This window comes from Bidens hawaiensis, unplaced genomic scaffold (genome assembly GCF_021521415.1).
Source record: "Bidens hawaiensis isolate Kalapana, Puna unplaced genomic scaffold, B.hawaiensis_p1.1 tig00024029_1, whole genome shotgun sequence".
NCBI classification, from domain to species: Eukaryota; Viridiplantae; Streptophyta; class Magnoliopsida; order Asterales; family Asteraceae; genus Bidens; species Bidens hawaiensis.
In genome coordinates this window covers 248473-262462 of record NW_027493790.1, presented here as the reverse complement: position 1 = coordinate 262462, position 13990 = coordinate 248473, and the positions used below count along the sequence as shown (strand labels likewise).

General features: G+C 33.2%; 2 protein-coding genes across 2 annotated transcripts; one reads left to right on the top strand and one right to left on the bottom strand.

Annotated features, from left to right (window-relative positions):
• Positions 1–3044: 3044 nt before the first annotated feature.
• Positions 3045–3440, bottom strand: LOC143568656 (uncharacterized). The gene has a single exon (XM_077054756.1). The coding sequence runs from the start codon at positions 3438–3440 to the stop codon at positions 3045–3047; it is 396 nt and encodes a 131-aa protein (XP_076910871.1).
• Positions 3441–10639: 7199 nt separating this feature from the next.
• Positions 10640–13142, top strand: LOC143568653 (large ribosomal subunit protein uL2-like). Its single transcript, XM_077054752.1, has 2 exons — positions 10640–11079; positions 12676–13142. Exons 1-2 carry the CDS (start codon positions 10640–10642, stop codon positions 13013–13015), a joined length of 780 nt encoding a protein of 259 aa, XP_076910867.1. The 3' UTR covers positions 13016–13142.
• The last annotated feature ends 848 nt before the right edge of the window (positions 13143–13990 follow it).

Below are 13990 nucleotides of genomic sequence, written 5' to 3'. Positions count from 1 at the left end.
AACAATCCTAAGCTCCGCTTGAATTCGTGAGCAGTACCTTAAATGAGCCAAAGCTCGAGGATGCAATTTAAAATTAATACATAGAAGTCCAAAAGAGTTAAAAACTTAAAAATGCACTAGGCTCGTTAAGGCTCAACGAACCTAAACGATCTTCTCATACAAAGCTCGAGCTTGGTACGATAACTAAGCAAACATTATAAGGCTCGGCTCACATACTCGGGCTCTGGTATACGGCTCGGGCTCGGCTCGGGCTATGGGTTGAGATTTATATCAATCTATCGTGGGTGGTTTACAAACGGATAGGCTCATTTATTAAAAATAAAGTAACATTTATTAAAAAAAGACAAAAACTCGAGACTGATTTGATGGGAAATAAAGGACAAGATTTGCGATCACTTATGTCACTTATGTGTGCTTATACAATTTGAATTCTATGTTTTATATTGGGTCCTGCCAGGGACACCCCATTTTTGCTAAAACACCCATTAATACGTCCCGTATAGCATTATACGGGGTGTATTAGTTGGTTTTTCTAGAATAAAACCACCAAATTTGTCTTATTATGTTTTTTGTCTTATTATCAGAAGGGGCGTATAGCCCTATACGCCGCCTCTAAAATATTTTTTTTTAATTTATTATTTGTTATTATTATTGTTATTATTATTATTATTATTTATTATTATTGTTATTATTATTATTACTATTATAATTCCGATGAGGGTGCTGTAACATCTCGGATTTTTCGTATTTATATTCATTAAACCGATTCGGGATCGTAATACGGATCTTTCGAACTATTTAATTCTTGTATTTATTGGTATTTAACTTGGTTTAACTTATTTTATAATTTCATAACTTTCATTTATGCCAAATGTCCCTTAGAAACCTTTACAATAGCTTAAAAAGGCTAAAAATCGCATTTTCGGAAACTACAGGCTAAGTCAAACATCTTTGACTAGTCAATTTCTCATGCTTCTGGTCGGAACCGGCTTTCGGTCTAGAAGACTTTTATTTTTGTAGCAAAATTTTAAAATTACAGACCAAAACCCGACTTCCGACTCGCTGTTCAGATTCTGGTCAGTACCAACTCGCTTAAACGTTTAATTTAACATAACCGGGGTTCTAAACATCCGTTTGGATCGATTCCAGCGACATTTTAGAACCTGAAACTTTGATATATGATAATATAAGTAAAAAACGAACTTAATGCCGCTGGATCGATCCAAACGGTTGTTTAGAACCCCGGTTATGTTAATAACAACAATAAATAATAATAATAATAATAATAATAACAAATCTTTTATATTAATAACATCTGTTTGGATCGATTCCAGCGACATTTTAGAACCTGAAACTTTGAGATATGATAATATAAGTAAAAACAAACTTAACGCCGCTGGATCGATCCAAACGAATGTTTAGAACCCCGGCTATGTTAATAACAACAACAAATAATAATAATAATAACAAATAATAAATTAAAAAAATATATATATATCAGAGGCGGCGTATAGGGCAATACGCCCTTTCTGATATTAAGACAAAAAACATAATAAGACAAAATTGGTGGTTTTTTCTAGAAAAAACAACCAATACGCCCCGTATAGAGCTATACGTAGCGTATTGGTGGGTGTTTTAGCAAAAAGTGGGGTGTCTGTAAAAAACCTTTTTATATACAAAATATAAAATAGAATGTGTCTACAAGTTTGAAATGGCATGTGGGATGATGTAACTAGTTGGTGGATTATTTAGTAATATACAAACAAAAACATTATTTTTCAAATAATTGTATTTTAAGTTAAAGAGTGTAGATTGATAAGTCAAGAAAACTAGTAACTTGATTCTTGAAATCGGCAAATAACAACACTACACTGACATGATATTTGAAGACAGAAGTGACCACTTGAAATCTCATCATCATTCAAACTATGATTCTTAATATATATATATATATATATATATATATATTCTCATCATCATTCAAACTATGATTCTTAATCTATATATATATATATATATATATATATATATATATATATATATATCGGAGAAGTATAGTTTAAAAACCCTATTGAGTTGATAAAACCCGTGAAAACCCTATGTAACATCGTTTTTTTTTACATGTAATATATGTTGTAACATTTAATACAAAACATAAAAAAAATGTTTTGCTATTTTTTTTACATTTTTTTAGTAATTTTTATATATGTTTTGAGGATAGAGAAAATGCAAATAAACTTTTATATTTTTTATTAACTTTAATCGTGGACCACAAGATTTAATCTTTAATTAAAAACATGTGGTTGAAAATGAGTTTCTAGAATTTTCACAACTTAAGTGGGTTTTTATTCTAACCCAACCCTATACACACACACACACACACACTAGCTTTTAGCCCCCGTGTCACGCGGCTTACTTTTATTTTTTTTAAATAGTCATGTTGTTATATTTTTAATAATTTAAGTGACTCAAATATTGTTAATAATATTATGTTTAGTATCATGTTTATATATATATATATATATATATATATATATATATATATATATATTTTAATATAGTAATGTTATATTTTTAATAATTTAAATGACTCAAATATTGTTAATAATATTATGCTTAATATCATGTTTCGGGATTGTTTATGTGAAAACGAACTCTATTTTATAAAACAATTTGTTATGAAATAAGTTGCAGTATATATTTAGGATTAAATGCAAAGCTGATTTTATATAATAAAAGTTTGTATTAGTTGAACTGTCAAGGTAGATACTAAAACGTATATAGCTTAGTGAGATTATGGACTTAGATGTGATATATTACGAAAAAGAACAAATAGATAATAATATAACCAATTGATATTCAATTTAAGTAAGAAAGTATCTCTTTAAACACATCATTAGTTGGCTTATTAGTTTGTTTATCATGTTTGTCTAGAATAAGAATCTTTGAACCTTCTTTGCTTGTAACTCTTGATAGCGCAACATATGAACCAACTCTATTTGATGACTGTCCTTGGCTTTTGTTTATGGTCATAGCAACGCAAACTAAGAATATTGTCGTCTTGTAAATTTGAATGCTATGTTCTTGTCGGAAGGTGTTAAAGTGATTCTAGGAATAGATATTCTTTCACCATTATTAGCTCTTGAAAGAATTTTGACTTCTATTACACGAACGCCTAATGAAACAACCTGAAGCCTAGTGCCATTACATAATCCTTTCTTTTGATCAATATTTCTTAAAAGCATAACTGGCACTCCCACTTTTAGTTTAAGCTGATGGTTTGGTAGTCCTGGTATTTTTAATCCGTTTAATAGCTCAGTAGAATATAAAGTTGGATCTACATTACCATCTATATAATCAAACTTTGATACAGAATCTGAGCTCTCATCAATGTTTTCTTCGGCTTTATTTTGACCATCCCCGCCATTAGCAAAATACATGGTAGCACGATCAGGTCCTTTGTTTATGTACTTGAAAAGGTATTTGATAGATAATCCTTGATTACACCGGTAAACATTTACGTGACACTGATATATTTTCAAAAGTTTTTTGTTGTAGGAAACAACACTTTTGTTATCAAGTATGACATCCGACTTTTTAACAAAATTCGCATTGTTACGACTTCTCTATAATAGAAAGCCATTTGTGTCTACAGAAGTTTCATCCTGAAAATTCTTTGGAAACTCTTTTAAGCATTTGTTATCTATAACACATGAGCAAGGTCTATTATAATATGCACAAGGACCGTGCATTATGAACTCAGACACAAGACTATATAGTTCTGGATCTTCTAATTTATCAGGTATCTCAGCACTGATATAAGAATCAACTTGTTCTACGTTCCGGAGTTTATCTTCTTTTATGTGAACAAACAAATACGAGCGTGGGGTAATCCACGCTTTTGAAACTCCACTGGGTAATCCAGTTTCGTTTCGGTTTGGTTTCAAGTTTTTTGTTTCTTTTTTTATCAATTTTTTAGGTTTCATTTTGATTGTTCGAATATCTAAAGTTTTAAAGATTCCCACTGACAATTTTTTGGTGTTAAATTAGGTGATCCAAAATCTAATTAGACTCCAATCTCATTTGAAAGATGCTAAAAAGGGTCAAGAAGGGTAACATTGTCATAAACTACAAAAGTTACTAAAGAAGGACATATGATTTTAGTTTGGATATATATGATATAAGTTTGTAGGGATATATATGAAATTCTTCCTTTAATAAATAATAACCGAGTTTTAGACATAGAGCTCGAGCTCTCATAGATTACATGAGGCGAGCTCGGGATCAACTCGTTACTAATTGCTAAATGAGTAATAGCATAGAAAACATTAAAACAAATAAATACAAAGCACCTTGATGTCAGATGACTTAATGTGTGAATCAAACAACTCCAGAAGCTGCAACATGATGCCAAGCCTTCCAATGGGAATTAGAACAGAGCCACCGGCTTTCATAGAGTCCATACAACATCAGCATATGAAGTTTAATGTCCATTTCTTCTGAACTCTCATAAAAACCGAGTGCTATGACTGACAGCATTCAAAAATTAGAAATCTTTTAGCTGCAAAATTACATAATTGTGCTCTAAAGCTAAGTGGCTTGATGGGTGGTTTGATGCTAATATGCTATATTTATTACTTTAGTATACACATTATCATGTATCACAGTTATGGGTGTGGATATGATCCAACAATGAAATGAATGCATTTTTATTAGTTATTTCTTTATGATAATGCTTTATGTTATCTTTGATGACTTGAGTCTTGACATTACATTTTGCATTTTTGCCACAGTTTGCATTTAATTTTCTGTCCCTTACTTTGTTTTCTATGTACAAACCTAACTTCTAATTAGCATTCCCAATTTTGTACACAGAAATGGAAGTTCAGTTAACACTATGGCCAGAAAAAGCCAACCTCATAGGAGGAGAAGTGGTTCCAGGGGACATAATCGCAATCACATCAGCTTTAGTCACCCAATATGATGGGTAGAACATGCTGACTGTAATTAACAACTCGAATTACTTTTTGGGGCATACACATTGTAACTATTATTTCTAAAACAGATTATTATTTTATGAAACTGGTTATAATCCCAAAAGGATCAAAATGTCGGTTAATGGGTCAAAAGCATTTACATATTAAATTGTTAATGATAGAACGTTTTGTACCTATCAAATAGGTATAAGTATACGTGTACCAAACATGGTACTATGTGCATAGGGGCTGCACCAAGAAGACAGAAGCTACATATTTCGTATGCGCGGATCACAGATGTGACGTTTTTGAACCATTTAGTTATAAAGAATTTTAAATGGATTCAAATTAATTAAAGCATTTACGTTTTTTTTTTTTGACGCATCATGATGGTGTATATATGGTAAAAATAATACACATGGTTATGCGAACTTACAACGGAGTATTTGACGGCCATTTTTGCAGAGAGCGCCTGAACTTGGCCTTGAATAAACACAGTGTGATCCTTGAGTTCGTCGGTTAGAGAACTGACACACTACCAAACACCAAAGAAAAATTAAGCCATCTCGTTGATAGCTTCTTCGATAAATCAAGACCTCCATTTCCGACATTTCTAAATTTCTTCACATCTTCCCAGGTAAATCAAGACCTCCATTTCCTCGATTGCTTATAATCTTGGATTCTAACTTTTAAGCGTGTGAGTTTTAATGATTTCTTTAACAAACATTCAGGAATCATAAAATGTCTCTTCAAGATCTTCAAATCAACACCACCAGCTTTGATCCGACTGTCACACATGACGATTTTCTTAACCAGTTACTCTCCGGCCTCCAAACCACCGTTTCCTGGCCGGACATTGTGTTCGGGTTTATGTGTGTGACATGATTTTTGGGTTTGGATCGGGTCCAATCCTGCCAACCTGCTAAAACGACTGTTTAGCTAAATTTTACATACCAGATAACAAACGCAAAAAATAAATTTAAACCATAAACTTCAAAATTTAATATACCTCATTGAATTGATAGTCTTGCTTTGCATTCTCCGGTGCTTTGATGAAGCTTTAATTTGTTGTCGATTCTTTCCCAATTACTAACGTGTACAAATGAAATAAGTGCAGTTATCCCTTGAATATCCAAAACAGCACAATGCCACAAAAAAATTGTTATATTTCAAGAAACCATTGTAAGTACATTGACATTTATTATTATGAAGCACCATCGCAGCCACGGCAGAGAGTGAGAGCCGCGGAACGTCGCCATAGTAGCGGCGAGAGGATCTGGACCGTCCATAGAACCTCCGGCGAAGCCAGATGCGGCTACTATGTTTGCCGCTTTCTTGTGACGGCTGCTGTGGTTCCATGGAAGGGTTAGGGTTTCTGGATGGATGTATGAAGGTCAAGAGAGATTATGTTTTAACCCGTTTTTCTAATTCCGGTATCGAGACCCGTGGGCAGTACCCATAACTCGCGAATTTTATAAGCTTAGATCAATGAGAGCCCATCATTTTGAAATAGAGCAATCTGGTGGCACGAGAGGACAGGAGAGTAACGTGAGACCTTCAATTGTAAGCAATTATATATATATATATATATATACACTATATTTTATCCCCCATATTACGGGGGTTGTTTTACATTATTCGTTTTTAATATTTATATATGTATATTTGGATTTTAATTTTATTTATTGTAAAAAACTTAATAATTAATATACTTGAGGTTTGTTGATGAAATGGTTTCACAAATAAATGATATGTTATAATCCGGTTTAAAAGTTATCTGGGTTTGGTGATACCCATTACCCGTTTATTTTCTTTATTATAAAATTGTTTCTTAATTATAAATAATATCTTTTTTAAAATAAAATAGGATATTAATTTTTAGTATATTCCTATTTTATATGATTTTCATATCAAATATTTGATGATATTAATTTTTAATATAATGAGATGTATTGTGACATCCCACATCGGTTAGGAGGAGAACTAAACCTTCTTTATAGGAGGTGGATACCTTTCCCATCATAACGCGTTTTGGGCGCTTAATGGTAGTGGATGAGAGGAGAACTCCACAGTTAAGCGTGCTCGGGTGGGAGTAATATCAGGATGGGTGACTTCCTGGGAAGTCTCCACCTGGATAACCAGATGGTGGTACGTCCCAGCCAAAGCAGACAATATTATGGTACAGCGGTAGCTGGGCTGATACATGTATAACCCGTTTAAGAGCTATCTGGGTATGGTGAGACAATTACTCGTGAATTCGGGTCAAATGCGTGAGAAGCCTTCATTTACAAATAAAGTAATCTGATGGCTTGAGAGAATGGTTGTTTTACATTTTTGGTTTTTAATATTTATTTTTTGGATTTTAATTTTCTTTATTGTAAGAAAGTTAATAATATACTTAGGGTTTGATGATGAAAGGGTTTCATAAATAAATGATATGTTATAACCTGTTTAAAAGCTATCTGGATTTGGTGACCAATGACCCGCTTATGTTTTTTACTATAAAATTGTTTATTAATTATAAATAATATATTTTTCTTTTTAAATTGGATATTAAATTTTAGTATATTTCTATTTTGTAGGATTTTCATATCAAATAATTGGTAAGATTAATTTTTAATTTAATGAGATGTTATAACCCGTTTAAGAGCTATCTGGTTTTGGTAAGACCCATACCCATAAATTTGTGTTAAATCAATGAGAGGCCTCCATTTAAAAATCAAGAAATATGGTGGCTTCCATAAAAGGGGGAGCGACAACATCACGACACATAGGATTTTTGGGTTTTCGTTTATATATATTAAAGATTTTATGACAATGAAAACGCAATAAGGTATTGTGTATTAGTGTGAAATTACATATATAGAGATTGACAAATAAGATAAGACCCAATTTTTACATGTATGTCGAAGTGAATGGTAAAGCTTTATAGAATAAGATACTTTTAGGGATTGAAGTCGGGTCGGGGTAGATGTCGAATCGGTATCGACAGGTCCAGGCCCGGTACGATTTTTCTGAGGAAGCGAAACCAGGTTTGTTCCCGTGGGTCGGGTCCGGTAGAGGTGCACAAATCAGGTTTTTCTAATAACATGTTCCAAGTACGACCGAGTAATGAAAAATCGGGTGTTGACAATATCCGGGCCGGTTCGGGTCTGGTTATTGTCTCTAAAGACTATACCCCCCCCTATGCACCAGGTTCATGTCTGGTATTCTAAAATCGAGTATTTGAATACCCTTTTTTTTCAAGTATTGAAAAAACTCCATTTTCAGGTTTTCGAAAAAAAAAACCCATTTTCAGGTTTTTTCAATGTATTTTTAAAGTATAGATTGAGTTTTTTAATGGGCTACATTTTTTGGGGTATTTTGTGAATTTTTCATGTATTTTTTGGGTAGGTAATTACGAGTATAGATCGGGTATTTGAAATACCCGGTCTCAGATATTGGAAAATCAGGCCCAGTTCCTGGTATTACCGGGTACAAAATCAGGCCTAGTTCCAGGTACGAGTTTTGGTATTGAAATGCATACCATATCGGTATCCTCCGGTAGGGTCGGGTAAAAAATCCCGGGTATAAAAAAAACTGCTTACAATTTTTTTCTGGGTTCGGTTTCGATTTCAGGTATTTTGTGCACCTCTAGGGTTAGACCGGGATTTCCCCACCTCTGAACTTGTCTCACACTTTTTGCCCGCTGCAACATACTCCTACTAAGCCCAAAATAACATCACAAAAAGCCCAGCCCAAACCACCACCCACTCCCCAACCCTAATCCAATATCTTCACTCACGGGCGGATTTACATTAATACGAGGGGGTGTACGGGAACCCCCGAGTTTCGAATTTATAGTGTAAGTCTATATATCAAATATAGAGTACACCCTCTTATGAAATTTGAGTGCACCACCAAAACAAACTTAAAAAGTGGTGGAGTGGCTAAGACATTGGGTAATAACATTGATGAGCTGGGCTCTATTCTTACTATTGAGCGGTCTTTCAATTTGTTTTTTTTTTCTCAATTGATTGTTCAATCATTTCACTATTTGTTTGATAGTAACCAACATCCACTTTTAGATATACTGATTATTGAAATTAAAATTTTCGTTCAGCTCAACGGATTACTTAACTCAACTGATTGTTGTAAACACTTAAAACACAAAGCTCACCAAACCATATTCAAAATTCAATAACATGTTTAATTTGCCATAAATTTGGAAATCGAACGTACCATATAAACTAGATATCTAACTAATATATTAAAGCAACACATGTTTCACATGATTTTCAAATATGTCATCAACATGGGATGCCAACTAATCAATTTCCACTTATACATATTCCCCCTAATTAACTAATTTTTTAATTACCATTCAATCAATTTAATATTTTTATGTTAAATGATATAACAATTAATGAATTTATTACTATTTAATATTTATTAATTAACTCAATTAAACCAATTATTACTTTCTTAAAATTATATTATTAACAATTTCTAATAATATAATTATAATTGTTACTAAATTATTTGGTATTATGGATTTTTTTAAATAATTATAATTGTTTTATATGTTTGATTTCACTTTTAACTTGTATCAAATATGTAAATATTTTTTTATTAACATTATATCATTTTTCAGCCCGTTTAATACACGGGTTATTAACCTAGTTGACTAGTAAACTATAATAAAAAGAAATGCGAAACTTATTTCAGGTATTCTTTCGATTCCTCTGTATTAGAAAAAGTATTACAAACAATCATTGTATGCTATCAATGATGCATTGTATTGTGAAAGAGATTCCTAAATTTAAAGTTATAAAACTTCTAAATATTATCAATTAGTTGAAATCGGTATTGGTTTTGTTCATTGTGTATCGCTACAGTAGTGCGCTCGCTAAGTGTGAAGTAACTTGTTAGATAAATAGATAATAATTATATTTCAACTAACTTAGTATTTTATAAGCCTAAAGCGATATTTAAAGTTATGCTCGGTGAGAATGTAGACACAAAACAAAGAACTGTGTTTGATCTACCAAGCCTACAATATAGTCGATAACCAAATCGATAAAGAAAAATGAACAAATCTGAGTTAAAACCAACAAAATACAACCTGCAACATATATTCAAAAAGGTATATAATTACTTCATATATAAATATTATTCAAAACCCGACCGTCGAACCGATCCGAATTTTTTTATATTCAACTCTGTGAAATTTAAGCATCTAAAAACAGTGCACCCCCTGAAAAAAATTCCTAGATCCACCACTGTCTTCACTCTTCTTATTTGCCGTCTTCTCCAAACCCTAACTCGTTGTACCCAGAACTAGAACCGACCCAGACCCGCCAAAACCAAAAACAAAACCAATAGTACCCTACTTGAATCCGAAAAAAACCGGAAAAACCCAGTCAAATACCCGACTATACCCAGTTTTGACTTCTTTTGACCACACCTGAAGTCGGTTCCTAATCGATTTCAATTTTTAAAAATACCCGGTTTACGCAACTCCACGATATACAACATACAAGTTTTACAAACTCCAACAGGCCCAAACTATAATCCCAAAAACGCCCAGCCCAAACTCCCCAAACCCTAAACTCTTAAATCCTAACTCGCCGTCTTCTTATTCCTCTTCTCCAAACCCTAACTCGCCGTCTGATCAAATCCAAATGGGCCGAGTAATCCGAGCACAGCGTAAGGGCGCAGGCTCCGTCTTCACCTCCCACACACACCACCGCAAAGGCCCCGCCAAATTCCGCACCCTCGACTTCGGCGAACGCAACGGCTACCTCAAAGGCGTCGTCACCGACATCATCCACGACCCCGGCCGCGGCGCGCCGTTGGCTCGCGTGACGTTCCGCCACCCGTTCCGGTACAAGCACCAGAAGGAGCTGTTCGTGGCGGCTGAAGGGATGTACACCGGGCAGTTTGTGTTCTGTGGGAAGAAGGCGAAACTGATGGTAGGCAATGTGCTGCCGGTTGGGAGTATACCGGAAGGAGGCGTGGTGTGTAATGTGGAGCATCATGTTGGTGATAGAGGATCGTTTGCTAGGGCTTCTGGTGATTATGCGATTGTTATTAGTCATAATCCGGATAACGGTACCACTAGGTATTTTTGTTATTAATATTATGATTTGTTAGTTATATGTTTTTGATAATCAGATCATTAGATTTATAATTCTGGAGATTGATTATTATTAGATTTATAATCAGAACATAAGTGTGTATTTTATGGGGATTAATAACACAATTAGGTCATTTTTTATATAACTTTTGTTATTAGTAGTAGTAGTAGTAGTAGTAGTAATATATTTAGTTTATGACTGTGTGTAATTTATGGATCTAATGAGCACAATTAGGTCACATATGTTGTTATTTTAACATTTAGTTGTTTATTTTTTTGTGTGGTGTAGATTTGTTCTGAAACATCAGGTATTATTTTTTGTTTTTGTGATTGCTATTATTACTACTACTACTACTATTATTAATTGTTAGTTACAGGCTTTTGATATTATTTTGGAGATAATTATTATTAGTTATATAGCAGATAATAACTTTTAACAGTTTCAATTCTTATTATTACTATTCTTTTTTTTATTATTACTACTACTACTAATACTACTAATTATACTGTTATTATTATTGTTTAGAATGAATTGTTAGTTAGTTATAAGTTTATGATCCGGATATTGGCAGTGCTAGGTATTATTATTGTTTTTGTGTTGTTTATAATGAATTTTTAATTATATGTTATTAATTTTGGTGGTTGTTATTATTATTGGTTATATGGTGGATTTATAAGTGTGTGTGGTACTGTTGTTTATGGATCTATTAAATAAAGTTCGGTTATAGGTGTTGCATTTTTGTTGTTTAATTTGTAACAGAATTTGAACTGATTGTTTAATTTGTAGGCAAATGATTACTGTTTGAGTGTCTGTTGTTTATGGATATTATGAATTGTATTAGGCCATACATTGAAGTATATTGATATTATCTGAACATGAACTAATTTTTGAAGTTATGGTGGATTAATCACTGTATTTGTGTCTTGTTTATGGTTCTCATGAACATAGTTGTGTTATGCATTGAAGATGTTGCATCTTACTTGAACATGAACTATTTGCTGAGTTTTTGGTCAAAAAATCACTGTATTAGTGTGTCTTGGACTTATGGATCTTATGAACACAATTTGGGTTATACATTGAAAATGCTGCATTTTAACTGAATTTGTGAACTAATTGCTTGTGAATTGTCAGTTACTTTTCAATAATATTCTGATTTTAATGATTGGTTAAAAACAAGTATGTCATAGGTGTTCCATATATGTTTTTTAACTAGTAATATGAACCAGTTGTATAATTTATAATCTGATGATCAATGTGTGTAGTTTATGGATTTTATTAACACAATTAGGTTATACATTGAAGATGTTTCAGTTTTGTAATTCAAAATGAAAGTATAATGATGTTGGCTTATATCAACTAATTGTTGAATTTAAGGTCATATAATCGTTGTTTGTAGTTTATGGATTCTATGAATATGATTGCATCATACATTGTAGATGTTGCATCTTAACAGAATATGAGCTAGTTAAATTTTTGGTTGACTCATCACTGCGTGCACTTTATGGCTTTTATGAACATAATCAATACATTGAAGATGTTGCATCTTAACTGATTATATGAACTAATTGTTGAAAATATAGGGTTAAGCTTCCATCAGGAGCTAAGAAGATTGTGCCAAGCGGATGCAGAGCCATGATTGGTCAGGTTGCAGGAGGTGGTAGAACCGAGAAGCCAATGCTTAAAGCTGGTAATGCTTATCACAAGTTCCGTGTGAAGAGAAACTGCTGGCCCAAGGTTCGTGGTGTTGCTATGAATCCAGTTGAGCATCCTCATGGTGGTGGTAACCATCAACATATTGGTCATGCGAGTACCGTTCGTCGTGATGCGCCACCTGGTCAAAAGGTCGGTCTTATTGCTGCAAGAAGGACTGGACGGCTCAGAGGTCAAGCTGCTGCTACTGCTGCCAAGGCTGATAAGTAGAGCATTTGAAGTTTTAGTTATCTGTTTGTTTTATTTTATGTTGGACTTTGGAGGTTTCGTTCACAATACTTGGTACAATGTTTTTCGCTTGCTGTTTTTATTGACTGCCTGAGTTCTTAGTTATAAACTTATAATGTTATCTGCGTTTGTTTGATTGACATGTTCTTAGCTATATGTATGCATTAGATCCAGTTCAAAAACTTTTGGTAAGGTTTAAGTCTTACACATGAAAGTGTTTAATCAGTATATAGTTTGATAGGTTTTGTAGGCTTTTTTGGTTGGTTTATTTTTATTTTTATTATCATGTGACAGTTGGATCAAGTTGTCGTTCGATGTGCTATGGTGTAATGCAGTGGGATCAAGTGTCGATCGATGTGCTATGATGTAATGCGATTTGCGCTTTCTTTTTCTTTTTGTAAATTTGTTTTTTTGATTAGTAATGTGTGAAATATAATGATGTTATTGAGTGTATTAATGCACGATGTAACTTAAGTTTAATCCAATTTTCTTGAATGCCTTATAGCGGTCAATGCGCCCTCCCGCTATTACTCTACACACGATCAATGCCTTTTGTGTATCAGGGTCTTCTTCAACTACTTCTATAGATTGAAAAGCTTCGACACTTGTAGAAAATTTAAAAACACCAATGCCCTCATTAATTGTGGAAAACTTGTCTCTTATAACATGACAAACGCAACAAATTATCAGAAACACAAAGACTCGAGTCACCATCGATGCCAAGTGAACAAGCAATCGTGGCACCATAAAATCGTAGCAACTCGTTTCCATCTGCGAGACATCTAGGGTGTTCTTTAATTCTTTTGGTAAGTTGCTTGCTTTTGTTTTCACTAGTCTCTATATTCTTCAAATCTAGCTAGTGTTTTTTGCATGTTTGTGTACCTTTAAAATCTTCTCAATTCGACCCGAAGCGTTCTTGGATTTTAACCAACCCGAATGGTAAATAGTTTCGACAAT